The sequence below is a fragment of the Dromaius novaehollandiae genome, chromosome 2 (assembly GCF_036370855.1).
Source record: "Dromaius novaehollandiae isolate bDroNov1 chromosome 2, bDroNov1.hap1, whole genome shotgun sequence".
Classification (NCBI taxonomy): domain Eukaryota; kingdom Metazoa; phylum Chordata; class Aves; order Casuariiformes; family Dromaiidae; genus Dromaius; species Dromaius novaehollandiae.
Genome location: NC_088099.1, coordinates 36,130,741 through 36,158,431, shown reverse-complemented (window position 1 = coordinate 36,158,431; position 27,691 = coordinate 36,130,741). Strand labels below are relative to the sequence as shown.

General features: G+C 40.9%; 1 protein-coding gene across 4 annotated transcripts; it reads left to right on the top strand.

The window, feature by feature from the left end:
* The first annotated feature begins 447 nt into the window (after nucleotides 1–447).
* Nucleotides 448–27,691, top strand: GALNT15 (polypeptide N-acetylgalactosaminyltransferase 15). Of its 4 annotated transcripts, XM_064506239.1 has the most exons (11): nucleotides 448–776; nucleotides 983–1,537; nucleotides 7,229–7,395; nucleotides 8,107–8,311; nucleotides 16,711–16,878; nucleotides 17,476–17,593; nucleotides 18,552–18,746; nucleotides 22,266–22,397; nucleotides 23,353–23,454; nucleotides 24,288–24,428; nucleotides 25,379–27,691. In XM_064506239.1, the coding sequence occupies exons 2-11, from the start codon at nucleotides 984–986 to the stop codon at nucleotides 25,523–25,525; spliced, it is 1,929 nt and encodes a 642-aa protein (XP_064362309.1). In that variant the 5' UTR covers nucleotides 448–776; nucleotide 983; the 3' UTR covers nucleotides 25,526–27,691. The 4 variants fall into 4 exon arrangements, with proteins under 4 accessions (XP_064362309.1, XP_025959652.2, XP_064362310.1 ...); XM_026103867.2 differs by having other exon boundaries at nucleotides 448–1,537; XM_064506241.1 differs by lacking the exon at nucleotides 448–776 and having other exon boundaries at nucleotides 1,295–1,523.

Below are 27,691 nucleotides of genomic sequence, written 5' to 3'. Positions count from 1 at the left end.
CAATAGCAGGTTTATGGATGAGGAGACAACTTCAGTCTGCCAGGTGATAATTTGGCATCCTTATGTCAGTGCTAAGATTCCTGCAGCCATAAATATTTATTGCAAATGAAATATACTCATACACTCTAGCTAGCATGCTACCATATGAAAAAATCTAGCATTAAACAAAACACATGCATTCCACCTTTTATTCAGTTTAGGAAAGTCTTACTTCTTGCTGTGAACATTCTTAGCTTAATAAGGATATTCAGAAGTCGAGTGATTCATGGTATGCCATGATTTGTTTTATAATACAACATTTTGCTTCTTATATTTCGTCTCTAACAGTTTTTGCAAAGTTGTGATTTGATAGGATAAGAACAGTGAGGGCATTAGGACCAAGAGAAAGACGCACACATTGCTCTGTATTATGTCTGGCAAAGTGCTTCCTGACTGAGTGCTGTAGTTATGTGTGAAACAAAGTCAGGCACTGACTAGTTCTCATCTGTTGATCACAGTTAACTTGAAGCCTCAAAACAGGGGGAAGCTGTCAGATCTGCATTCAGAGATAAGGCACTTGAATCCAGGCAGCAACTGGAAACTTTGCAGAAGCAGGAAATACTCTGGAAGGAAACTATAAGAAATGGAATTTCTTTTTACTTAGAATTAAAAGAGGAAAAAATCAAAACTTGAGCTACTTTTTCATCAGCTAAACATGCTCTTCTCTAGCTAAGCTGGGATTCTGCATAATAAAGGATCTACTTTATCTCACCGGATCCACGCTATCTTTTATTACAGTAAGTGCAATATTAACAGGCATTTTCTATTTTGTCTGCAAATAGAGAGGAAAGCATGAAACGGCATCAGTGAAATGTGAGAGGAACAAAAAAATCCTTCTGGCAGATAGTAAAAACCAGTGCTTTGCTGCAACCCAAGGACTGGAAACTGAGAAAGATCCAAGTGATATTTAACATGACCATCTGTATCATTTTGTCACCAACAGTATGTTCTTGAGGAAGAAATGCAGATATGGATCACGTAAGCTGCAGTTTCTCTTGTTGCTGATGCTGGGCTTTTTGCTACTGATGGTTACAATGCTGAATCCACCACCCAGCAACCAGAGCAAGGAAGGGACCTTCCAGCCTGTGGAGTTCAACCCCCGGGAAGGGTATCAGGTGGACTTTGTGGAGACCCAAGAGATGCTGGAGACTCAGGAGGAAAGCCAGCAGTACTACCCTTTGGATGGGCTGTCACCTTTCATCTCCCTGCGGGAAGACGAGTTGATTGCAGCCATCATGTCACCTGCCGCCAAGAGGAACCACAGCAAGGCCAGGAAGGGCTATCGCATGGTCAAGCAGCAGAGCAAACAGCTGGAGGCACAGCCGGAGGGGAGGGCAGAGGGGGACGCCGAGACCCAGCTCATTGCCCTTCCTCTGCAGGATGGGAAAGGGGCTGACACCGGGGAGTGGGTGCTTGGCCTGGAAACCCACGGCTTTAACGAAGCGCTCAGCGAGCGGATATCTCTGCGCAGGGAGCTGCCTGAGGTACGACATCCGTTGTAAGTAAAACAGCCTATTTAATCTCCGGGAGAAAACCTGACCTTTCCCCATCACTGCCCCCAAGTGAGCCTCTCCTCCTCTAAAACCTGTGTCTTTCCTATCAAATTATCTCCTTCGGTTTGGGAAAACATTCCTCCTGTGCCAGTTTCCTTTAGGGAAACGCATCCCTCTTCTGCAAACCCAGGTATTCTCCCAGCTTCCCTCGGACAGCCCCTACTCTCAAGTGGGAGGGAGCCCAAGGCATCCCAGCTGGGTCCCACGCGTGTCCCGCCGGCACCTCCCGGGCAAAATGCTTTCCAGGTACTTTCATTCCTGCCGGGGGCAAAAGCCCCTGAGGTACCCGAGACCACAGCAGGTGCTACAGGGCAGCGCGGAAACCCCATGCACTTTCTCCTTTAAGTGCTGCAACAGCGAGGGGTTAAATGACCCAAACGGCAAAAAATAATGGAGCTGTTCTCAAACTCTCACGAGCTGCCGGGCGCCAAAAATGGAGGGCGCGGGGGGGGGAGCTGCGGCTTTCGGGGGGGGGGAACCAAAGGGGAGGGGGGCGAACGGGTGCCCGCGACCCCTACGCTGAGTTGCAGAGGTCTCCTCGCCCCATGCCCTTCCCGCCCGCTCCCCTGCGCGGCAGCACCCGCCCCCGCCCCGCGCAAATCCGGCCCGATCCGGCGCGGCCCGTCGCCCCGGCAACGCCGCGCCCGTAACAGCCCCCGCGGGCGGCCGGCAGCGTCTACTGCCGGCGCCGGGGCGGGCAGCCCGGCGGCTCCCGCTGCAGCAGGTGCTGGGGCGGCCGGCCGGGCCCGCCCGTGGGGCTCGCGTGGGGCAGGGGCGCTCTGCGGGAGGCCCGGTCTCCCCGTTTACGCCTGTGGTCGCTGAGCCCTGCTCGGCGCTTCGCTTTCCAAGCGCGTCAGGTCTCGGCGGGCTGTTCGAGCGCCCCCGAGCGCCGCGATCTGGGGAGGGAATCGGCCAAGCAAATGGGGCCACGCTCGGCTCTGGGTGTCAGGGGCTGACGGGGCTGTTGCTCGCACCAGTACTCCGTCAGCTTGCTCACCTAATCCAAAAACACCGCTTAACCCCTTGATTTAATGCCAGTAACGTGACGCGAGTGCCGGGACAGTCAGTACGTGTGTTCAGTGATAGCCATGTTTGAAAGTGCCGGCTCCCGCTGGGCAGCGAGGTGGTGAACACAAGGTAGCGCTGCTCCGCGTCTGCTGCGTGTTCTCCCTCGGGGCGGTTCGTGCCTTGCTGGCGTCCCTACGCCTTGGCGAAGCTCCTGAGCAGAAAGCGGCACCTCTCTTTCTGGTTGCATAAACTGGATCAGCTGCTTAACTGCTTAAATCTTTCCCTCGCCCTCAGCATTTCGTGATGACCACCCTAGGTAGTGCCCTTCCCAGCGGCTGCCCGTGGGGAGATCCTGCCTTAAGTGCCCGGGTGGCACGCAGGGCTGAAAATCACCCCCTCCTCCTAGGCACACATATACGCCGACCCACCAGTTGCTGCTTAAGCTCTGGGTCTGCAGATGTTTTGCCCGACCATGCATTTGCTTTTCCCAGCGCTGGTGTGAGGAGGAGGAACAAGCACACTCCTGGTGTCCCAAGCTGTGGGGAGGAAACCTCTGTGGGGCACGTGCATGGTTCCTACGCATGGGGCTTTTAACAGTTTCTGGTATAAGGAATGACCTGATGAGCATTAAAAAGCAGCTCTGGGGAGGAAGGGGAGTGGAGATCAATCAGTGTGTCTGACCAAATCTGCCAACATTGCTGAAGCTAACAGCAACCAGTCTGTAAGTCCACTGCGAAAAAGTGTTGCGTTGAAGCCCGGACACCTGAATAGCCAGTTACTCTTCCAGTCTATGAGGGGCAGTTTGGGGCATTTCTTAAAAATGGATCTGAGAAGTATGTCCTTTGCCCTGGCCAGCAGAGAGGGATGGGGGATGTGTGTGTGTGGGGGGTCTCTTGTTTCTTGCTTCCTGAAACAAAACTGATGAAGGCTTTCCCCTGCACACCGCAGAAAGACGTGCCAGAGAACAGTTTAAGTAAGCCACAGAGCTTCTGTAGTATTTTTCCTAGTGGTCATTTCCCCATGGTTAAAGAGAACTGGTCATTCTAAGTTAAGGGGATAATCTCAAGGAACGGGAGATGAAAGTTAGGAAGTGTTTTCTATAGGCTAGATTTAGTGTGAATTTGTGTAGTTTCATTGAATAATGATATGCTAATTTTATTTCAGGTATTTTTCACTATAATTCATCAGCTGTTCTTTGAACTATGTAATGTTCAGAGAAGGAATGATGACCCTGTTTTACTGCCTGTGATGTGAGCCAAAAACCAGTTCTGCTTTGGCACATGAAGAGCCATCCAACAAGAGCCAGTTTTAGTTAATACTAATCTCAGTCAGATTTAAGCCGTGGTCTCAAAGCTCTTGGATGGGTTTTCCTGTCTAACTAGTTACAGCCTAAAGAGCTATCAGTGCTACAGCTTATGGAAGCCCAAATTGAAACCATGGGTCTGAACATCTGAGGCTTTGCAGGTGTTCACATCTAAATCCAGATCATAAACCTGCAGCAGAGGTCTACCTCTAAGCCAGCCTTGTTCTTTATGACAGTATTCAAACCGCAATGTATTTTTTAGATGTAATTTACTCTGGCGGCCTAGCTCACAACTGTGTCAGTCCGGTTTTATACCACTGTAAAGTTAGAGTGAAATAGTAATGAATCAGAATGTCTATTATTCTATTCTATTAGAATCACATTATTCATAATAATGTCTATTATTATTTAGTTAAATAGACTAAACTGGTTAGAAGCTTTTCAGTGAGTTAGATGTAGATCTATAGATGCCCTCTGCTTCGTTTCACTTGAAATTAGATGGTAAATTATTTGGACCAGAAGCTATACCTACTAACTGTGAAGCACTTCCAGGTACTGTAGAATGATGTTGGCCATACTGCACACTTGCATACTTCATTTATTAACAAACCAGAGTTTAAGATGTAAATGCTATATGATATACTTAGCTGCTGTTAAGTTTCATTACAAAAACACAGCTTCCCCTTGAGTGCTTTTGGGAGTTGAATCTCAATGAGACATTTTCTTGAAGATGAGTGGGAGTCCTGTCAGTAGTGACTTTGCCTTGTCAGAATTGCTCTCCCTTTTGCTGCTGCTTATAACAATTCCTTACTTTTCACAAATTGAATTAAACCACTATTTCTTGTATCAGTCACAGCCCTGACTTTTTGAAATGCCAATTTATGATGGACAGTCTGTGAGACTACTCCAAATTACAGGGAAGGTATTCCCCATGCCAATAGTCTTTCTCATATTTCTGAAGATTAGTTATCTATATTGCAAGCCTTTGCCAATCTCCATGGCAGCTAAGTACTCACCACCTAGGCTGTGTATTCAAGCGCAGTTATTTTCAATTCTTTTCCAATTAAGATTCCAAAACAGCCTTATCTTCTTGCTAACCACAATTCTAGCAACAAAGCATTGTAGGATTATGGTGGAAAATATAAGTGGTTATACTGAATGTTCCTGGTTAGAAGCCGCCTAGTTAGTAAAAGGACTGCATCAGATCTTCGCTTTTCCTAGTTATCTTTAGATCTTCTGCCTGAAAATACAAATAATTCCAAAGTCATGAGAGTATCCTTTTCCCTATCCTTCTGAAAACAGAATAAACTTGCCCATGTGTATTTATGAAATAATAGCATTGCTGATTATGGAAAATGAGTTAAACAAAGACAACATTTGTTAATTACTGCGTTAAAAGTATCTAAAAATTTGGTTTATCTATATAAGAAATATATTAACATGAAATATTATAAATTGCAAGGGATGATTATGCTTGTGCTAATTTTATTCCCAAAAGTGAACCTACCCTATTCATTTATTTGTATTTGTTATTAAGACATTCAGATTATTGATTCTATTAAACAATAAACAGCTTTGTGTTTGTATAGTATCTAGCATGATAGGGCCTCAATCCATGAATAGGAACCGTAAGTATGATGACAATAAACAGAGCAATATTAAAATTATATCCCTGACATCAATTCCTCTTGCAGCTGAACGAGTTCAGTGGCCACTCTAATAATAACCACTGTTATTATAATAAACAATAGCCACAGTAAAATCTATATGATGATTTGCTTGGCAATACAAAGGTGTTGGAACAATGATGAGCCAAATCTATCCAACTAGTTTTCACAGACTTACACCAGAGACAAACTTGGCCCAATAAACACCTTCAAACCAAAATGACACACAGTTAGACGTAAATGTTTTTTGTAATAATCCTTTATTTCCATTAAGAAGTTCTTGCTGGGATTAAATGAATTTAAGAGATTAAATGAATAAGGCCAACTAAATGAATGCTACCCAGGAAACAAAAAACCTTTGAAAATACATTTTCACATGTAAGCAAAACAGGTACGTGGGTACATACTTTGTGTCTATACAAGAGGTGTTTGAGGACCTTTCTGGAAAGGGAGTATCTTCATGATGGTATGATATGTCCTGTGTCTTTTGAGCTAAGAGTGGTAAATGAGAAAGCATTTTTTGTCATGATGTATTGAACCCATTTTTGGGATCCTTCTCTTATATTTGTGAAAAAAGCCATTTTTTCACAAGACTTTATAATTTTCATATAAAGAGGTTCTGTGAGGGTGAGTAGGAAGTGTCTCTGATTCTTAAATGCTTGAGATGTCCATTTAATTCACACCAGTTTTGATAGAAGTTGTTTTGATACTATGGGTGAAATCTTGGCCCTATGGAAAACTGAGAAGCTGTGGGCCCCAGCTGGCAGTGTAACATTTCTAGAAATGCCGTAATGGGTTGGATCAGTGACCCAGCCAGCCAGATGTCTTGCAGTAGATTGTATCAATACCTGGAGATGTAAAAGAAATAGCAAAAAACAGCAGAGAGATAGTCTACCCAGCTCAGATAATCTACCCAGGATCCTCTTTCATCTGTAATTTATTTTCATCAGAAAAATGAAACTGTACAAACTTCATAGGGAAAATACACTCACTTTCTTAAATGTATTTGTATTTGTTTTCACTGCCCCTGTAACTGTCCACTTCTTTTCTGTACAAGACTGATTTTGGCTTCATTCACTAAGATCCTAGTCAGGCAGTCCACAGGTAAACTAATCTGCTGTGCAGATGAGTTATTTTTCTTTTATTTTACTCTTAAAGGTTTTGCATTTCAGTTTATTCTCTTCTCTGTTACATGAAAAACTGTGGAAATGGGGGGTGTCTGACTGACCTGCTTTACCCCCTTTCCTGCTTTGTTCTGTACCACTCATGTTCATTTGTCCACCTCCCTAGGGTTCTTTCCTGCTTACCTAATTTCTCAGATAAATAATCTAATTGTCTTTTCAGTTTCTCTTTCTGTGCCTTCTGGACCATTTCTATTTGAGCTCCGTGTTTTTGAGGCAGCCAGAACAGAAGACAGTATCCCGGAATACAGCAGAACATTTGTATTTTTATATATTTTTTTTCATAATGTCATTCCTGTGTTTTCACTTTGTATTCTATTTCTGGACATTTTAATGCTTACTTTGCTTCTTTAGAAGTGAGGTGAGATCTTAAACTGCATTCCTGAAGGTTTAGGTGTAGGTTACAATTTGTGGTCTCAAAAAAAGTAACCAGTTGCACCAGTGATTCCAGTGTCTCCCTCACTTGATCCCATGCAGGTGCCTACAACAAGAATATGACTCCAGTCTGCCTACTGCTAGTGTCATCATCTGTTTCCATGACGAAGCCTGGTCCACTCTCCTCAGAACGGTGCACAGCATTATGGACACAGCCCCGAAGGCATTCCTCAAGGATATCATCCTAGTAGATGATCTCAGTCAGCAAGGTAGCCCCCGTTTCTCCGTATGTGAGATCTGCTTTCCAAAGCTGCAGGGGGGAAACTGTCCTCCTCCACGAAGCGTGTGAGGAGAGTAAAAAGCAAGGAGGACCCTCAGGAAGACAGCTAAGCATAGACATGATCTGGCTGCCAGATTTTGCCCTTCATCCGTAGGATTCAGCTTAGCCTTTTAACTTTGAAATGTTTCTTTTTTTCCCATCACTTCCAGTCACTCTGAGCTTTCTTACTTTAAAGCAAGATCAGAGTAGGCAAATCTTAGCCTTTCCTCTGGACCAGATCTGCTGTAATAATTTCCAGACTTGGAGTTTGGCTCAGTCATGGAGTGGAAAACTGCATTGCTGAAGTAATCCCAAGCGCTTGGGAGAGCCAAACACCTGTAGTTTCTCACTGTGATCTGCGTCTTTTATGAGATGATGAGAGTCTCCACCTTTTGCGTTAAACAGGAGAGGAGGATATTCAGTTTCCCACAGGAATACCTTCACACCTAGTGAATCTCAATCTCCATTAGTCTCTAAGTCTCCTTGACACTATGCTGCTGTGGGAATACTTAGAACATGGCTTGCTTAGCCGTGTAAGACGATTGCCCCGAAATATATTACCAACAAGCAAGTATATACTACTTGTTCTATTACCTACTGTGTTTCTGTAACAGTTTGAATCAAAGTTAAAATGTCTCAGTGACCGTTCTGTTTATGACAGGGCCCCTGAAGTCAGCCCTGAGTGAGTACATCTCTAAGCTGGATCGTGTAAAACTGATCCGGAGCAACAAGAGACTTGGAGTTATCCGAGGTCGGATGCTAGGAGCTGCACGGGCAACTGGGGACGTGCTTGTCTTCATGGACTCCCACTGTGAGTGTCAAAAGGGCTGGCTGGAACCCCTCTTAGCCAGGCTGTCCAGCAACAGGTAAATATCCTTGCGACCTCTGAGCTCTCTGCATTGCTAATTCTTGCTAAAAAAGATGCGCTTGGAAGGGTTTGGGTATCTTTTCTTCACCCTCACTTGGTTACCTCCTTCTTTCTGGCCGCATTGCTTTTCCATTCTACTTTCACTCCACATGCATCATGCTGATGCTTGGGAAGCAGGATAGGTCATACAATTGACAACTCTCACTTCACACCCAATATGGTTTGTATCCAGACAGTGTTAGAACTATAAGAAGGCTTCCTGGTGGTAGTAATTAAACAAGTTTGCAGTCTCAGGCTATCTGCAAACTGACAAATGTCCACCAGAGAAACTACTACAGCAACCCATTATTTGCTGTGCTTTTTAGTTGTCTCAATCATGAAGCCAAGGATTAAATGGGACAGTTTTCTTAATTACTTTGTCCTGCTGAGTCAGTTTGGCTACATATCAATGTCACCTGTACAGTATCTGTTCCATGGAAAAATAAAATACTCTCTGGACAGCCTAGACAGTTCTAGCTAACCTCAGATATTTTCACTGACACCAGACTCACAGGGAAGCATGCAGATCTGTATTTTCCCAGTCTGTCATGTTTCAGCTGGTGTTTGGGCCTGCTCTCCTGTACAGCTGAGCTCATCTGTGCAGTCCCCAAGTCCTTCAAAGAGATTAAATCCCTGAAAATGTTTCAAGAATCACATGGAAGTAAATCCTTTATTAAAAGGACTTTTCTGAAAGAAACATTTGTATGTTAACTTGTCTCTCATAACCCATAAGCCACTTGGGAAAAAATGAGTATTTACTTGAAGGGGCAAAAGAAAACATATATATCTTTAAAGCTCTTACTAGGCCATTAAATAGTCGTACTAAAGACCTTCAAAGGCAGTTCCCAGGCAATGGAACAAGCTGCTTTTATGGCTGATTATGTTTGCTTACAAATGAATTAATTTGAGCTTTTAGAAGTGATTACATCATTTAGATGAAAACATTAAAACTACTGCAAGCAAGTGGAATGCTGCCCTAGGATGTCTTTTCCCCTGGAGGGCCTACATGCTCATTCATTCCTCCAGAAGGGCAGAATTTAATACTGAATTAGATAATGGCTAATTGGACTAATGGAAAAAGTTGGAAGGACATTTGGATAACAGTATGGGCTAAATCATCCCTTTCTCTATGCTATATCAGGCCCCATGTCTAAATCTGGAAGCTTTGTCACTGCTAGTGTGGGGAGCCTGTGCCATTCTGCAGTGCACAGGAGAGACATGCTCTGAGGCATTCTGGCAGTCACTTTCCCTCACTGTCCCTCTTTATCCAGCTGAAAAATGGTGATAGTAACACTGACCTGATAAGGAAGTTAATTCATTATTTTTCCTAAATTGCTTGAAATGCTTGCATGGAGATCACTATGGAAATGTAAAGCATTAGCATAGACAACCTGGCTTCATTTAGCAGCTGAGGAGCCGTTAAATTGAATCATGTCCACTTCCTTAGACTACCCAAATGAGGAAAGCACAGTGAAAAAAAGCTTACAGATATCGGTGAAATACCCATCATTCCTCTTCTTTATGTACCAGTCAAGCTGCCACTCACACACTTTTGCTGGAGAGACAGGATGGGAGAACACTTAATCACCTAGAGCAAGTGAGTCATTAGCTGGCAAGGAAAAACACAGCCTTTCCAAAGCTCAAACCTTTGCGGTACTGGTAAGGGAACCAGTGAGATATTTTAACTCTGAAAACAGATCAAACCCAATTTTCTAGACTCCTAAGGAGATCAAACATTAATATTATAACCTGTCTTCAAGTAATGCCCAGAGATGCTTGTGCAGACTGAGACCTCACTCTGCACTGAACATATTCACAGGAAGGGAGAGACCCCCAGTCCTGAGTAGTGTGTAGCAAGGACAGACAAGACCAACAGGGAAAAATTATCCCACTTTTGCTATAGGGAAACTGACGAAAAAGTATTTAAGTGACTTTTCCAAGGTAACAGAGATGTCTGTGACAGAGTGGGGAGCAGATCCGACATTTCTGAGTTGCTGTTCAGTACTATGAAGACCAAGCTCGCATGTTTCTGCTGAAACAGATATAACCCATATCTGTGCAGAGGTGACCAGTTTATTACTAGCAAACAAAGTAAACACTTTTTGGTTCAGATACAAGTTCACAAAACATAACAGTTTAAATTTCAGATCATTTTCTTTTTATCCAGAATTCATCTGTCTGTATCATCAATATATCTACAATTTAGATAGTGAATCAGTAGGTTTTTGTCCTTCTTAATTAAAAATCATTTATTCAAACCTTAAGTCACTGAATTTTGGCTAAGCACTTATTATCAGGTACTTGACTGCTTTCGGTGAACATTTCATTTCTTTATGTAATCATTTTATTTGCTAATCTAATCAAAATTATTTACCCAAAAGGTGTTAAGTCCTTCTAAAATCATTACATGTGCATTTATGTACACCTTGACTGAGACTAGTTTAGGAGGCATTCTGTGAACCATACCTAACAGATTGAGTGGGAAGCTCTGCATCACCTTAGTATGCCATCTAGAGAATGGTTCAATGGTTTGTAAAGCATTCTTTGACATTGCAGTTGTTCAAGGACAAATATCATAGGCACCTGGACAACATTAGAAAACTAACTGAGATGCCCCTCAGATCATTTCATTTGACAGCTGTTTGTGTTCCAGGCTAACTACAGGTGAGTAGCGTGGTGCATAGTAATGTAGCTATGGAATTATTACGATCATCTTGTAGGGTTTGCCTTTTCCAGGAGACTGTGAGAGGCAGGTGCTATTTCGTATTCAGTCCAAAGGTAGTGTAAGGCAGAGGAGGCATATACTGAACTAAACCATGAAGCCTTGAGAAAGTTATTTCTTTAACCTAAAAATAGTGACCAAGATGCTGAAGTGTATGGCTCTATTCTTGCAGCAGGATGATTTTAATAAAAAAGTCTGAAGTGTGGTTCCTGAGAATACTGCGTAGAGACAAAATGATCCTTGATTATATTCCTTGAAAAGAAATTCGATCATAAAAAGGCATGGTCACCGTAACAGAGAGATGCAGAGAAATGGCTTGTGAAGGGACAGCTTGCCCTCAGGACCTTTCCCCTGCTCCTTGTTGCAAGGATTATTTCCCTCTGGGCTAGTGCACTATGTACATCACTGCTCAAATATTGCTTTAGGAACCTGAAGTCTGTGATATTATTAAAAGAAGCCAATCTAGTTTCCAAAATCAAAGTGCCTTCACTTAGCTCCATGATTCTAGGTCACTAATCTTTATTGCAAATGCTGTTGAATGGAATGAGAAATGATCATAGCAACAGAAAGCTGTCTCATCAGCTGTTTGCTCCTGTTCAGGAGTCGATGGGTGCCTTTGGTTGTAGATGTAGGCATAGACACAGAGTTCTGCTGTTTAAAAAATTTGTGAGTGGTGTTAGATTTATGGCAATACAGTAGGGTGAAGTAGAATATTTCACACTAGAGTCAAACAGTTCCTACACCTCTTCATCTGACACTTCACTTCTCTTTTGCCCATACCCCAGCTTTTCAAGCTACCAGATACATAAGCACAAAAGCAATCTGCTTTCTACCTTCTCACAGGCCCAGGGAAGTATGATGTTGTCTGTCCAGAGCCCATACAACTTCAGCATCTGAGCATTCATGCTACTCTCCTTGTTTTGAAAATCTTCCCTATACCTCACATATAACAGCCTCCTTCCTGGGACTTCTCTTTCTTGCCTGATCTTTTTATGCCCTCCATTTGTCAGTAACACTCGTTTCAAATTCAGTTAGATAATGTTCTGCACTTCCTTGGTATGATATCTGAAGATATGCTATCTCTTTATAATCTTTCACAGCTGATCATATCAGCAGGTGACCTATTTTCAAGAAGTCAAGGTAAATAAACTGAAGAAGCGAAGCTAAAGACAAAAACAAACACTGCTGTCAGAAGTAGGAGCAGCTAGTGTTTAGGTGTGGTTCATGGCACAGAGTCCTGACTATCCAATTTAAAAAGCTATTAGTAGTTCCTGCAGATTCCAGCACCTCTAGAAATAAGGCCAATGGGGACATTTCGGGCTTTTGATACCCCACATACAAATTTGAATATAAAAGACATGTTCAAAAGAATTTTCTTAAAGTAAAATATTCCCTTAGGACTCTACCTAGCAGAGATTTGAAGTACATGTTTAGTGTTTAGCACGTGACTAGTGCCATCTATTAAAAAAAATTGTTCATATGCCTTAAGTTAGTCAGGAGTTAGTCTGTAAGGCTATATTTAAGTAATCCTCTAGACCATAGCTTTACCATTCCTGATCACTGCGTTTTCTCTTTTTATTAACCCCATTAATTTTTATTAATTTCAAATGTTCTGCAGCATTACTTCCCTGAAAACCTCAGCCAGCAAGGTGATTTCAGTGACAACGCAGCATGCTGTGGAGCCAGCTTGGGTTCTCAGTTACTTGCCGAAGCTTTGACTATGTGTAGAGCAAGAGAACTCAGAGTGTGTCTGGATCTCTGAGCTATATTATTCTTGCAGGGAAAGATCCACTCTAAAACTGATTGAAGAAAATAGAGCATTTTTGTATTTGTTTTTGTTGTTCTTCCTTGTATAAAGGAGGACTTAAACAGATTAAAATCTCCAAAACAAAGTATAAATCAACAAAAAATACTTTCCAAAAAAAGTGTATCTAAAATTTCAAAACAGATGTGTTAATTAACTCTTCCTCTTCTCATGTTACTTATTCTAAAAATAGAAAAGAACACAATGTCCATAGTGCCTGTAAAGGGTCATGGGAAGACATTTCATTTGCAACTGTGTTTGGCTGGGACATCCCAAAGCAGGAAATTGTTCTTGTTTGGGTTGCTCTTTTTCATGGAATTGTGACCTTTTGTAGATCCTGCATGTTTCAAGCATTTGAAATATTCGCAAATTAGTATTACCACAGTCAAATGGTTCAAAGCTTTGCTGCCAGTTGTATTTGAGTTTCCTGTTTTTTTCTTTCCTAGGATTCCACAGAGCAAAATTAGCAGTAGTTTGCCAGGGACTGTTTCATTTCAAAGTGCCAAGAAGCTGCTTGTCTGTCTGCCAGTTACCCAGTTAAAAATGAAAAGAATAGCTAAGAACATCTTCCAACTTTCAATTACCTTCTGCTGTGAATTTATGTTTCAAACTACGCGAATACTAAACCCATCACTGAACATGCAGAAAACAGATATTTTATAAAAGAATCCTTAATATGAAAAGATACATAAAGTACCACTTAATGAAGATAAAAATTGGGTATTGACCAGTTTTTACAAAAGGTGAAATTACTGGATTGCTCTATTTCAGATCAGAAAGGCACTCGCAATATTTGAAGTTTTAAGAAGGCATGGCTCTACTGGTTTCAGAATCCTTCTGCTGTTAAACAATTTTATACAGCCTTGCTTTCTCTACTGCCTACACATCAGCTAAAAGATTAGGTAATGAAAGACTGCAGAATTCCTAAGCTGCTGCAGAATGCTCATGAGCCAGGGAGACTGGGGATGTATGTTTGTAGGTAGTTTGCATAATTGTTTGGTCTCCATCTGAATCCAGGACATCACTGCAGGTATTTTTCTTGAATAGCAATGAAGACTCATGCACAATAAAAAGCAAAGCAAAAACATACATTAAAAATTAAGGATTATTTCAGCAAGAACTACTGTTGTAGTGTTTACTCTTATGAGCACTGATTGCACTGTGATTGCACACAATTGCACTGATGCCAAAAGTGTCATTGGAATTTGGAGTTTTATAGTGGCAACAAATGTATGGTGGACCCAAAAAGGACAGAATTTAAATGGCTGGATATGAAAATTTAGGAGATAACGTATCACTTGATTCCAGATATATCTGAGCGTAACTCTGAGTATCCCTATTGTCACCATCTGAGCTATCCTGGAAATAAGCACATGGTTCAGTCTTCATTGCCAAGGTTTTTCGAATGATTTAGTCTACATTGCCTCCTCTGGCTTCCACTCAAACACCTCCTGCTAATCTTTCCCTCTCTGCTGTGAAATTCTAAAATAATCTAGCATGGGATCATTAGTTCCTCAGTCCTATCTCGATGAGAATGAATAGACAAGCGACAGTAGATTAGCTTACATTTCAGCAAATAGCAACAAACTGAGGTGGGAAGTATTGAGCTCCAAGCACGCTCCTAACCAGACAATTGTCAGAGATGTCTACACTGGAAGAAGCAGCTGGATGCAGATAGTCCAGTTATAGTGATTTTTTCATTTTCTGAAGTTCAGTCATATAAAATCCATTCAATTGGTTAGTCTCAGCTGGATTTTCCTCAGCATATCAAAGAAAAATATACTGCTTGTGTGAGTCAAAACCTAAGTAAGTCGATCAGGACAGTACCTTTTAGTAACTTCTAGAAGTAGTTAGTTCCTTTTCCCTGCTGCTCTCAGTGAATAAAGTTTAAATACAGTTTTCATTAGAAAGATTCCTGTAGGCTTAAGCTTGAGGTGGTTGTGCACTAGATACAAAACTATATCACAGGATATCATCAACAGAATCAGAGGGGAATTTGAACTTTATTATTTTTAGTATCATTTCATTCCATTTTTTCTTGAGTTCTGTGGAAGAACGACAGCAAATCACTACCTTAATATATATGTCCACAAATGTTACAGTTGGCCATAAAATTGTCTCATCTATTTCTAAACCCAGTGCTTGTTTCTAAGAACTGCCATTATTACATATTATAAAGGCTGGTTTTATACCTGAATGGAGAAACATAATCACTTCCTTGTTTTAAATCTTTCTGCCTTTAGCTCGTCATAGGACAGTCTGTCTGCTCCTATTAGGAAACAGAGGAATAACTGAGTCATTTTAGCTATATTCTCTGTATATTTCAAATATATTTCATACAGTTCACTGAAGACCAGTAGTCTCTTTTCCTCCACAAGGCTCTAAAATACTCTTTCAGGAAATGGCAACTGTGATAGAACAAAGTTTTGAGCCCCCCCCCCCCCACACACACACCCTGTCATTGAAAAAAAATTACTATAATTATTATAAAGGCAGAGAAGACAAGTCAGGGTCACATGAACATCACCCAGAGCTGCCAGTTTCCACAGCTGGTGTGGGTCTTTGCCATGGAAAAGGACAAATAACTCACTCATTTGAAGACTTCTGAGATGATCTACTCCAGTGATTGTAGTATGTTTTAAACCTATTAATCTCAAGAGTGATCTCTGACCAACTTATATAAACCTTTAAAAGAGGGGGCAAAACATTGTGCTTTTTACCCCCAAATGGACCATTTCTTCTTTCTTTGTAACAGGAAGTTATTTTCTAGGAAAAGAGCCACTCTAGAATAATTTCCTATATGTATACTCTTACTCTAGAATAAGAGTAGTTTTTTCCAGTATAGTTAATCTTTAGTAATTGTTACTGATGTTTTTCCAAAATACCTTTTCTCTGTAGGCAACCCCCACACGGAGACTGAAGGCTATACATTGTGCCTAACAGAGCAGAAGAGGATAATGTTGTTCTTCAAAACATTTTTTTTCCTGCTATCCCTAAAACCATTTCATTTTTCCTCTAAAAATGTCCAAATGTGATACATTATTGACCTGGAAACAAGGAAGACTGGTAGCTCTTCTGAATTACCAGTAATTCCAGGATGTACAAGCACACTATGAAATACCATGACATGTTAGCCATGAGGAAATGCAGAATACCTCTTCTCAGATACGTCCAAATTTAACTGGAGGTAGAAATGATTTGAAGGATTGCTGTTCACATTGCGATGGCTCTGTTCTGACTCTTGAAAGTAGATTCCACACTGTGACAGTGCATTTGCAAGAGCAGTTTAAGCATATGATAAAAGAGAATACAAAGAGAAACTTTTATAAACTCAGTGATAAAAGTTTTTGCAAAACAACCAGAAGAACAAAGGATAAATGCACTCCTTATTGGCCTAAGGAGACAAATGCATCAAGTGGTGTGGAACATCTAGAGCAAAATCAAAGGTTGGTGAGCTATGTGGGGCCAAAATCATCTTTTGTGATGGACTTTGCATCTGTATGGAGCCTATAGCTAGGCTGATGCCTCTATGTGAAATAGCTTTATAACAATTCTGACGGTGAACTCATAGTAAAATCCTGAATAGCTCTAAAATGACAATGCAGTTTATAGATTGTCAATAAATTAGCAATCTTTGGAATCCTCAGTACAGGCTCTGTATTCCCATGTGCTCGCTGAGCATCAGGCTTCTCTCAGCAGTGAAAATGTCATTCAGCATCTACAGGAGTGCTTGTACCGGACAGGATCAAAACTGAGAGTTACTGTTTTCTAACACAGTAATGAACTTGATCTGTGCTTTGGCTTTTAAAAGAAACGATACTGTCTTTTTCAGAAATAGTGTCGTCTCCCCTGTCATAGATGTCATGGACTGGAAGACTTTTCAGTACTATCACTCTGCGGGTCTGCTTCGAGGTGTTTTTGATTGGAAACTAGATTTCCATTGGGAACCAGTGCCAGATCATGAAGAGAAGGTACGACAGTCTCCCATCAGCCCTATCAGGTAACAGTTCATCAGCCAGCATCCTTCCACTCAGCTCAACAGTACAACTGTAAATCTGGGTCATCTTCCAGCTAATTGATGAGAGATGTGGTTACTTGCATTTCCTTGGTTAATGTTTTCTGAAGGGACAGGTTTTTGTTTACATTGAGTTTATTTGGCCTTTAGTAATCATTCTAATTAGATGTCAGTTATACTTTCATCATGTCAAATATTTTGCAGGCATTGAGACAACTAGTATTGATAAGACAAGGTATTGAGGCTTGGAGGGAAAGCAAAAGATGGATCATACAGAATTGAAAGAGGTGTCAATCATTATCTGCTAGTGTATTGTTTCAGATGTACAGTTATGTAACATTTCGCACTGTTCTGAGCTTTATTCAACAATTCAGCTCTTGTCTCTCTTCCCCAAGCAAATCCTAGAATTCAATTCCAGATGTTCTTTCTTTTGGTTAGATAATAAATTCACTCAAGTTTATGTGAGGTGGCATTCAATCATTTTGTAATACTATCTCCATCACAGAAATGGTGAAATTTTCATCCTCCTTAATTCTCTATCCAAAACAGAAGATGTTCAGTTCTAAACTGTTTTCTGCACAGGAGTCCTGTGGTTGCTGGTGCAGTAATTGCCATGGATCGACATTACTTCCAAAACACTGGAGCTTATGATTCTGACATGACCTTGTGGGGGGCAGAAAATCTAGAGCTATCTATAAGGGTAAGAACCATAAATAAAACATCAGGCGCTGGTAACTATTGGGTTTTTAAGGCACTTGAATGTAAGGGAGAGAAGAAATTTAGAATAGCAAGTAGGTGCAAAACTTTTTGGGGTAGGGAGAATATCACTTCCCTCACAGAATTCTATCCCCACACTCCTTGATCTGACATGATCATACAATAACTTGTAGCATCATGTCAGAAGAATGAAGTTTCATTGGCTATGACAATCTGCCTGAGGACAGAGTCACTGGTTTTGGCACCTTCTGAAAGTTGCATCTTCCATTTTGTGCATGTAACATGCACCGAAGCAAAAGTAGTAAATGCTTTTATTTCTTAGCAAACATGTACTTTTAATACCAATTGGTTTATATTAAATCATTTGCATTAAATTGTACTGAATAAAAAGAATAAATGATATTAAAAAGCAGTGAAAACTTCAAACACAAAGGTTATAGGATCTTTGATGTTCCATGGAAAAGACAGATACACCCTCAAGTCTCTTCACTATACTGCACTGTTCATGCATATAGAAACATAAAAGCGTATAAATGGCTGTATTGGGTCAAACCAAAGGTCTGCCTTGCCCAGGATCTTCTCTGTGTTATTTGCCCAATGGCAGATGCTGGGGGATCGTGTATGAGGAAGCACATAATGATGCTCTTTCTGTTTCCAGCAATGCACAAATTAGGATTTCCTGAGACTAAGTCTATAGTTTTGTTAAATCAGAAAAGTAGGACCTAGAGGGAGAAAGAAAAGGAGTTTCTCCTTTTTAGATGCTTTTGAACCAAGTATAAGTGTTGAGCCACTGCCCAGAGCAGGGTTTGACTCAGTGAGTGACTGTTCCATTTTGCTTTGCACTCTGTAAATTGCTGGCCTATTATTATGCTGCTAGTTTTGCTTTACCAGCTGCATACAAGACAGCCAAGGACAATCTCTTTTTGTGCCTTGTGTTTCAGACCTGGCTCTGTGGTGGCTCTGTGGAAATCATTCCGTGCTCCCGTGTTGGCCATGTCTATCGAAATCACTTTCCACGCGCTTTCTCCTATGAAGAGGCCATTGTGAGGAACAAAATCCGAATAGCAGAGACCTGGCTGGGTTCTTTTAAAGAGAATTTCTACAAGCATAACACAGTGGCTTTCTTAATCAGCAAGGTAAAGACATCTGTAGCAGTCTGTTTCTGAGAGGAGAAGTGTGTGTGGAGGTAGGTAGAGGGGGTGGAAATGGGTGGGAGGGAGTCTGTGTACAGTCAAACATTCATCATAGATGGTGCTGGGGAGAGGTTTTCCTTTTTTACAAAACTTTCCAGTGAGAGAGCTGTTGGGTCAGCAGAGAAATAGCGAAACCCATGCCTCAGGGTTGTTTGCTTAAGCTGTCAAATCTCACACGTTGAATATTGCTTCTTCGCCAGATGACTTCTTCTTCAGATTGCCCAACAAATGTGATTTATTTTCCACTGCTGGTACGTGGGGGGAAGTAGCCCATCCCACATGGAACCTAGTAGTACTGCATGCTCAAAAGGTCCTCTTAGAAGATTCATTCTTCATTGCTGAAGTGTCTTCATCCTGTGATTCAAGTAATATTCACTGGCATGTGGCAAGCTGTGGTGTCCCTCCTGTTGGAAAGGAACATATCTGAGTGGTCTGGTGACAAGTAATGTGATTTCTTCCTAAACTGACAGAAATCCAGAAGCAGCTGCCTATAATTCAGGAGGTCAGATCTCACCATAATCACTGTTTACAAGTTACATTTTTATTAGAAGCATCACACAGACAGCAATCCAGCCTCTAGGGATTCAGATGCCCAGCAGTCCGTGCACTGACAGTCCAACAGCCAGGCAGATGATTTATGCAGCTGCACTTGAACCACCTTCAGGCTACGCGCCACCTAACAGCTACAGAACCAGTCACACTTGCTTTTAAGCTCCTATGTAATCCATAGCAGATCAGAGTCAGTCCAGAGACTGGATATCTGATGTGTTAAAAATTAGTGGATGTTTGTTTATTTGGAGCCAGGCAGCAAGACTGTTAACAATGCTGCAATTCGCAGGAATTCTCTGGCTCCGGTACCTTTTGTTGTAACAATATCATCTTCCACAAGGCAATGGACAAATTTGGGGGCAGTTTTGAATGAAAAAAAATGTCATTCATCTTCTTGTTCATGCTTTTAAAGAGCAAAGATTCACTGAGAACAGCTAGGCAGAACATGGGTAGGTTCTATGCAAAGTTTCCCATTCAGTTTTGCTCCTGCATTTCAGGCCTGTCCAGCATGGCTCCTCTCTTGGCAGGTAGCCTGACCACCTCAGTCTCCACCAGTTAATCTGCGTCTCCAGTCAGCCTACTATGCTAATCCTAGAGTCCGAGACTGTCACATTCATTTTTTTAATTTTATTTTCAATTTTTTAAAAGGCTTTTCCCTCCTTATTTATGTTGTGGGTTTGTACTCCACTGGCCAAAAGTTCATCATTGACTCACTAAGCCTTGTAATTGAAAGGAGAATGCTAGGCCAAGTCTATTAAGATGGGTAGTTAGTTCCTTAATTCATTTGGTAGTTTTCTGAAGGCCTTTCATGTGAACTCAATAGCGATTTTCTGAATTAAAAAAATACAGCCTTCAGTGTTACAGTTTACTAGCTATACATGCCACGACCTTTTGCCTGAGAGTTTGTTCTACCCAGAAAACTTTTATTACTCATAAATATGATGCTTCTTCAAATGATGAATTTTACAGTCTTTATGTTCAGCTTACCATAACATAAAAGGCTTGTTTCTCTGTTTCTTTCTTTCACAGCCCATGTTTCAGTATGTCAGTACAGTGGGAGGTTATTCAAAAGACACAAGCAAGCAATGACATTATTACGGCTCAGCTATCATTGCTGCAGGTCAGCCCTGCGGGGATTTATTGCACTGAAAGGGTGAACGGAGCCACCTATTGGCCACTACAAAAATCTTTGTGAGCTAGTTGAACACTGACATTACCTAGTGCTGAAAATAAAAAATGACCCCCATTTAGACTGCTTCATAAATATCCCCATTTTATGGTCTGAATTGCATCCTGCACAGGATGCCTGTGGTATGAGTGTTAATACAGATGAATAACGCTCTTCACAGCTCTTTATTATTTCAACCACTCTTTCTGTTTTTTTGTGTGGTTTGTTTATTTAATTTAAAAGCACAGTTTCCTCTCAGATTGCTATACAAAAATAATGACTTTTTTAGATTACTTACACTTTTTATTTGGCATCAAATGCAGACTGTAAGTGCTATGACAAAATGAGACTTACTGCTATCGCCTTCTTTAGCCAAAGCAAAGTCTCATGAGAAGCACCTCTTTTTAGGGGAAGCATTTTACTCTGACTTGTTCCAGAGAAACCTCTTGAGACCACGTTTGTATGGTGCTGAATTGCTGAACTTTGTTGTTATGCTTATTGAATCCAGGACTGACGTTAATCTGTGAGGTTCTCCAGAATGTATTGCAACTGGTGAGATTTGCCTGGGCAGCTTACGGGGATGGCAAACAGTGCCACATGGCATGACTGATGGCTTTAGAAACTGATATCTTGCCCTTGATCTCCATGGCCTTTTATTTGTAAATGTTTCCCAGGCGCACTGCTAAAGCCATTTTTTTCTTTCCTGTGGCTGCAGAAAAATGGCTGGTTTGAAGAAAAGTTACTTATAGGCAATTCCTTTCTTATGTTACCAATTTTAATTTCTGACATAGGAATCTGGACTAGTGTCCTGGCATCAGAAACTGCATTTTAGAAATGCAGAGGAGATCTATTGCTGCCAAGAAAGAGGAAAGAAGCTCTTAAGGGTAGTGGCGTTACTTAGTATCTGGGCACTGAGAGATTCAGAAAAGTGTTTTGTGTGGTTTTGAAACCAAAGGAGTTGGACACTTACCTGCTTTCAGTGGTTTTCGGAATCCTGTTAGGCATTTTTAGATGCTAAATAGCTTTAAATATTCAGGCCCTCAGTCCTTTGAAGTGCAGATGCCCATATCTGGTGGAAGGGTTGAAGGTACTTGCCTTTTTTGAGAACAGAGTTGCTATCAGGAAGGATGAGAGTTGGGATTGTGTGTAAATAATTTAATAAAACATATAAATCATAGGAATGTTTTTATACCTCTGTTGGCACAAGACATATTCACATACCTATATTTAGCAACTGACAGATAATAATCTAATGCACTTTATGTTAGGCCAAATACTGTCTTCATTTGCATTCTCTGATCACGGAGGACTGTCAGTAACTGAGGAATTTCGACTGTTAAAAGCCAGGAAATTCAATTTTAATCAGTGAGGCAAATGCTATATTGAATGACAAGCTAATACAGTCCTACTGATTACAGTGCAACTGGTATCAAACTTGCCCTGATGACAAGGACTGACTTAACTTGCAGGATTATACTAATTTTTAAAGGAAATGCTTGCTTCCACAGTGTGTGCTACTTCTGAAACATTTACCGTCCTTACACTTCAGACTAAATGCTCTTTTAGCACAAAGTTGAGGGTGTACAGCTGGTCCACCTCCACTGTGTAACCATGTGAGATATCTGTCAATATCTGTAACATGCAGGATAGAAGAGGTGACAGAAATAATTCCTATGTAGTCATTTCTATCGTCTCTAACATAAATACACTGGTAACCTTTTTTATTGCCCTATGCTTTCATTAAGGCAGAGAAGCCAGACTGCAGTGAGCGCCTTCAGCTACAGAAGAGACTGGGCTGTAGAAATTTCCATTGGTTTATATCAAATGTGTTCCCTGAACTCTCCCAACCTGAAGACACGCTGAAATTCTCTGGCAAGGTAAGAGAAAATGCATTATAAAGAGTGATTAGTGTTTCTGCATTGTTTGAAAATCTCCGTATTGCCTCCATATGATAGGTATGCTGTGAGCATACAGTAAGAGGCTGTTCCTGCTTCAGAAAGTTTATCATCCAAACAGGCAATGCAACAAGGATGGGAGGAGAAACAAAGGGAGAGAGGAGTCAAACAGCTGGTTCAAATTCTCACATAAACCTAGCATCCCAGCTAGGAGCTAGATCCAGACTGTCTGACTCAGTTTGGTGCTGCAGATCAGAGAATCCCAGTCTTAGGTTCTTTAGGTATCATTAGTAAAAACAAAGAATTGTTTGCCTCATGCAGATAGCAGTGGCAACAGCAGCTGAGACCCATGTAAGTAAAGTGAAAGAAGCATTTCTCCAGCCCTACCTCAACATCTCCCCCAGGTGTGGAGGTGGTAGCAATAGCAGTTCCTTGACAGAGTGTGTCCAGGAGGTGATATTCTCAACTTTTTTTTAACATATAAGTTGAAAATTATCACACATTAAGATACAAATTTATTCCTTGGGGATTTCCCCCGAAAAAGGCAATAAGGTCCACTGCTTAAGGCAATAAGGTCCACTGCTTAAGTCACACCTCAATATCAGATTTTATGATCTCCTTTTATTATTTTGTCTGTTCCTTATTATGAAGTTTTGAGAGATTTCTTTTAACCATCATGATAGTTTAGATCAGAGGTGGATATCTCTAACTCAACCAAAACTCACTGGTTAAAACTGACCTTTGGTGGGACTCTCTTTTGCATATCAGATCACTTTGCAAGATCAATATGCAAGATCTAGTCTGAAAGAAAGATGCTATGGTCTGAATTACAAACAAAAACATACATCGTAAAAGCATAAAACCACAGAAAGTTAGCTGAAGCATGTTTTATTTGTATCTGATTGAGCTTTATTTCAGTATAAACATTTATTTACAGCTTTACAATACTGGTGTTGGTTCCTGTGCAAATTACAGACCTGGAAGGGCCATTGAAGAAGGCTCTATTGAACTCTCCCCTTGCAGTGACAGTCTCACCCAGGTACTGCACACTTTAAGTATATAGGTACTGCATCAGATCTAGGGAACCGTACAGGGAGATGGTCCCTCCAGTATGTAAATGGCTGGGTTGACATTAGTGGAAATATCGATGTGTTCAAAATTAGGCATGTGCTAAAGCAGTGATGCCCCACCTTTCTGTAGCTGAGCCCCATTTGAAAAATGGCAATGTTCCATGGCTCGCTGAGCCCAGATCCCCACACTTTGCTACAGCAAACATCATTAAGTGGCTGTTTATTAGTGTATTTGGTAGTGTCTGGAGAACATAAAGCCTGGGAGTAAAAATTATATTTCAATTCTAGAATAATGGGGATGGGTTTTCCCATATTCTAATGCCTAAATTGCAAGGACAGACGGGGACTTCATGTGGAGTCCCAAGCTGGCATTAGGCTAGCAAGTTCATGCATTGAGAGAAGCTGAGCCAGTGTGGCCTGACTGCAGATATTTATTCAAAGTCCCAAGCAAGTTTTGCTGGCCACACTGAGCTCAGGGTGAGTGGCAGCCATATTTCTAATTGCAATGTGTGCAGACACTGTCAGAAATTCAAATATTTATTAAACTAGAACATTTTCTTGTATGATTGTACTTTATGCATAATTACAATCCATAAACCCTTTCCTCAGAAAAATAGTCTCAGTTTTGCCAGACTTGTCTATGGGGGGATTGCTTTGCAGGATTCGGCTTGTTGGGTCTTCTTTATTCATGTTTGAGTTGCATCTTAACAAATATGAACAGGAAACTTTTTTGGCAGTGAGCATTTAAAAATGAATTGGGATGACCTTCAAACCCTGTTCAAACAAACCCTCCGTTTTCCAGCACTTTGAATATAATAGCATGAAGGAAATCCGGCTTGGTTCTGCTCCGCTGTTTTGCTTTGATGTCAGACACGGGAAAGTTATCCCTCAAAACTGTACAAAGGAAACAGACAACAGCCAGCAGCACTGGGATGTCCAGGAGGTTGGTAATGACTCCACTGCAAGGGGAGGGCAGCTGAGAGTGACTGTGGGATCACTGGGTGATCCACAAGATTCATTTGGGGAGGTGGGATACTTGAAGGGCAAGTTTCACCTCTGTATCATTTGCACCCAGAAAATTTAGGATGCTGTTTGCCCATTTACACTGTGTGCAAAATAAATTTGATTTTAAAATACAAATTACGGAAATGCTATATAAATTCACATGCCCTTGATTCAACCATTTAACTTATTTGCCTTATAGGAATATAATCAGAATGAATCAGTGGTTGTTAAAGTAAGAGCAGGACAAACCCTTGCCCACTTCTTTTGGATAGGAGAAGGGCGTGGGAATACTGAACTTGCCCACATGAGTGCACTTTGGGGGTAGCGGAAACTATGAAATTCCTCCTGTATTGTAAGAGAAGGGCAAACCTCCTATTAGAGGCATTTAGTGTTATTCAGCGGGCTTCACCCAGCAGAGTAGGAGCTCCTCCACAAGACTGAAGAAATGTAGCACTCTAGGACAGCCTAAGAAAATATCAGTTCCTGTAGTTGCAGGGATGCTGCAATCCTCAGGTACAGTTGCTACTGAAAGTTGTTTTGATTCCTAAGAGAGGCACTGGTCCTTATAAAATTTTGCAGCTTGTAATACTGTAATTGATACTGATGAAAACATTTACCCATAGGAAACAAACAATAACAGTGGAAGAGATTTAGTAAGTTGTGCAGCTGCCACTCATGTCGACTTCAAAAGGAATTATGTGTACTTACCATCCCGTGGGCTCAAAGCAAAACCTAGCCTCCACTTTTACAGCAATACTTAATAAACCTTGAACAACCAGTCATTATTGATGACCTATTTGTACATCAAACATTTTAGAAACATGGCCTAGTTTTTACTGGAAATCCCTTATGTTTTGTTCTTTTTTCCCTCCTTCTCTCATTTTATAGAATGGAATGATTGTCCATGTACTTTCTGGCAAATGCATAGAGGCAGTGAAGAGTGAAGATGGGAAGGACTTGTTTTTGTGTGCATGTAACAAGAAAGCAAATCAGCTTTGGCAATTTGGACATTCCCACGTGCTAGAGCAGAGATGACCGACAGGTCTCTGGGGAGATCAAGTCTCCAAAGTTTAGCATTACTTCTTCTGGGGAATTAAGATGATGTATTTCCTGCATTTAAAAGAAAGATGTTTGCATCTGTTCTAGTTTGCAGGGAAGTTAGGAAGGTGTCTCCTTAGAAAGCCTGGCTGAAATATTTGCTGCAGGTTCCTTGTTTATTCAACTCTAGCTAAAATTACCATTCATTCTGTGAAGCAGGGAATAAAGATACTGTGAGCGTCAACAGATTCTCAACTCTACTATTGATATAGATGAAGATAGTAAGCTTGCCCTTTGAAGGAAACATGAAAAACTGGCTGCCAGACAGCATGTCTTTAGCATATTTTGTGACTTCTGAGGAAACAGGAAAACAAATGTTTGTGAAACTTTTTCTCAGAGGAAGTCAGCCAAATCAGGATGAGAGTTTAGCCTTGTAGGACTGTGCATTTGTCTCACAAAAAAAAAAAAAAGGAGGTTTTGTGTGCATGAAAGTAGTAGACATTTTCATGTGTAATAGTTAAAACATTGTTTTCCAACTAGCCTGAGCCAAATTTATACCCTACATGAGACTGTGACTTCCCAGGGAATACCAGTAGTCCTCAACCTTTGGCACACCCTTCCTTAAATCCTTTGTCTGCAGTCTAAATTGGATGGGAGAATAAGACTAAATCATTAACAACTTGTCATGTTTTAGTTTTCATGAAGTTTAAGAACCACTCTTCAGGAAACTTTTCTGGGAGTATGCAAAGACTGAACTAGATTAGAGAGAAGAGTAACAGCTCCCCTGCTCATTTTTCAAATGGAAAGTTTCAGTGGCATCTATTGGCTCTCATAAAGCTTTGGGATGAGCCAAGTGACAAAGTTTTCTCTGAAAAGAACAAACAAAGGGAAACAACAGGTTTCAACAATGGCTACCTAGAAAGAAAATACTGGTGCCTGCTTCCACTGTTTGCTGCCTGCTGCATTGATTAAGTCTTTCGCACTGTCAGTTCTAGCTGAGAAGATCCTGTGGGTTCTTGCTGTCATGGGTCTCCAAGCTGATCCTCAAAGGAAAGTAACAAGCATAACTTTCTAAACTGTCTTTTTCTGTGGAGCCTGCATCCCCTCTGAGCTCCTGTCTTTTACAGAAGCAGATGAGAGTTCATGTTATTTAATGATACTGGTCTCAGACAGTCCACATTAGCAAAGCAAACTTGTATCAGTATTTTATTAGGGGACTTTCAATTCTGGAATTAAAAAACATAATGATGATGCTTCCTAAGGCCAGAACTGGAGCCTGATAAGATAGAAGAACAAAGATTTGGAAGTTTTCCCACTTGTCAGCTCCACACCTGATTTATAGTATAAAGCAATCATGGTCACAGATATTTATTGAAGAGGAAGTGCATCATTGATGAAACCTATTTTTTTTTCAAGAGACAGAAAGAAAATTGTTTTTTGTAAAATGAAGAGCAAATTGTTTGCGCTTTGGACAAAGGGAGGAATAATAGATTATTCTGGTCAGAGTGTTCAGTCACCAGCTCTTGGCAAATCATAATAAATTGGTTTCTGCCATAAAAAATTGGTTAAAACAGAAGATATGAATATCATTAAGTGTTCTGTTGTTCAAAAAATTCCCCAGTGCACTCCATGTTTGGTTTGAGTGATACAGATTCCACACCACATTCAGGCGTCGTTCCAGTCATCCTGATTAGCACTTACTCTTTCTTTGTCATTGGTGCAACAGAATCTAATACCATTTGCTACTGCATCACTTAAGATTCCCTGTGACGTTCTTGAAAATTCTTCAATTTACAGCTGAGAGTTCCTACAGTTAGGAACTTCTTCCAGGACACCAAGTGATCCGTGGTCATTGCCCATATCCAGGGCAAAGAAGAGAAAAGAGAATTTCTAAAAGTTGCATAAAAGCTGAGTGAAATGTTGTTTTAATCAAATGTGGTTCATTTTTTTAAATTATAAGTATGCCAGATTTTTTAATTATGTATTATTTATTATACTTTGGACTGTACACTGGGAATATTATTCCTTCAGCATTTAGCTTAATGTTCAAAAAATGTTTATCAAATATGTTAATTGATCACAAGTTGGATTTATCACAGAGAAGCAAGAAAATATTTTTGTTTTAGGGAGGAAAAGTTTGAAATAAAACTTAAGAGATGTGGA

Excerpts from the sequence above, each read along its gene's own strand:
- GALNT15 (XM_064506239.1), top strand. The coding sequence starts at position 984 with ATGTTCTTGAGGAAGAAATGCAGATATGGATCACGTAAGCTGCAGTTT. Across the intron at positions 22,398-23,352 it reads CGCTGAAATTCTCTGGCAAG|CTTTACAATACTGGTGTTGG; the intron begins GTAAGAGAAAAT and ends ATTTATTTACAG. Across the intron at positions 24,429-25,378 it reads AGCACTGGGATGTCCAGGAG|AATGGAATGATTGTCCATGT; the intron begins GTTGGTAATGAC and ends CTCATTTTATAG.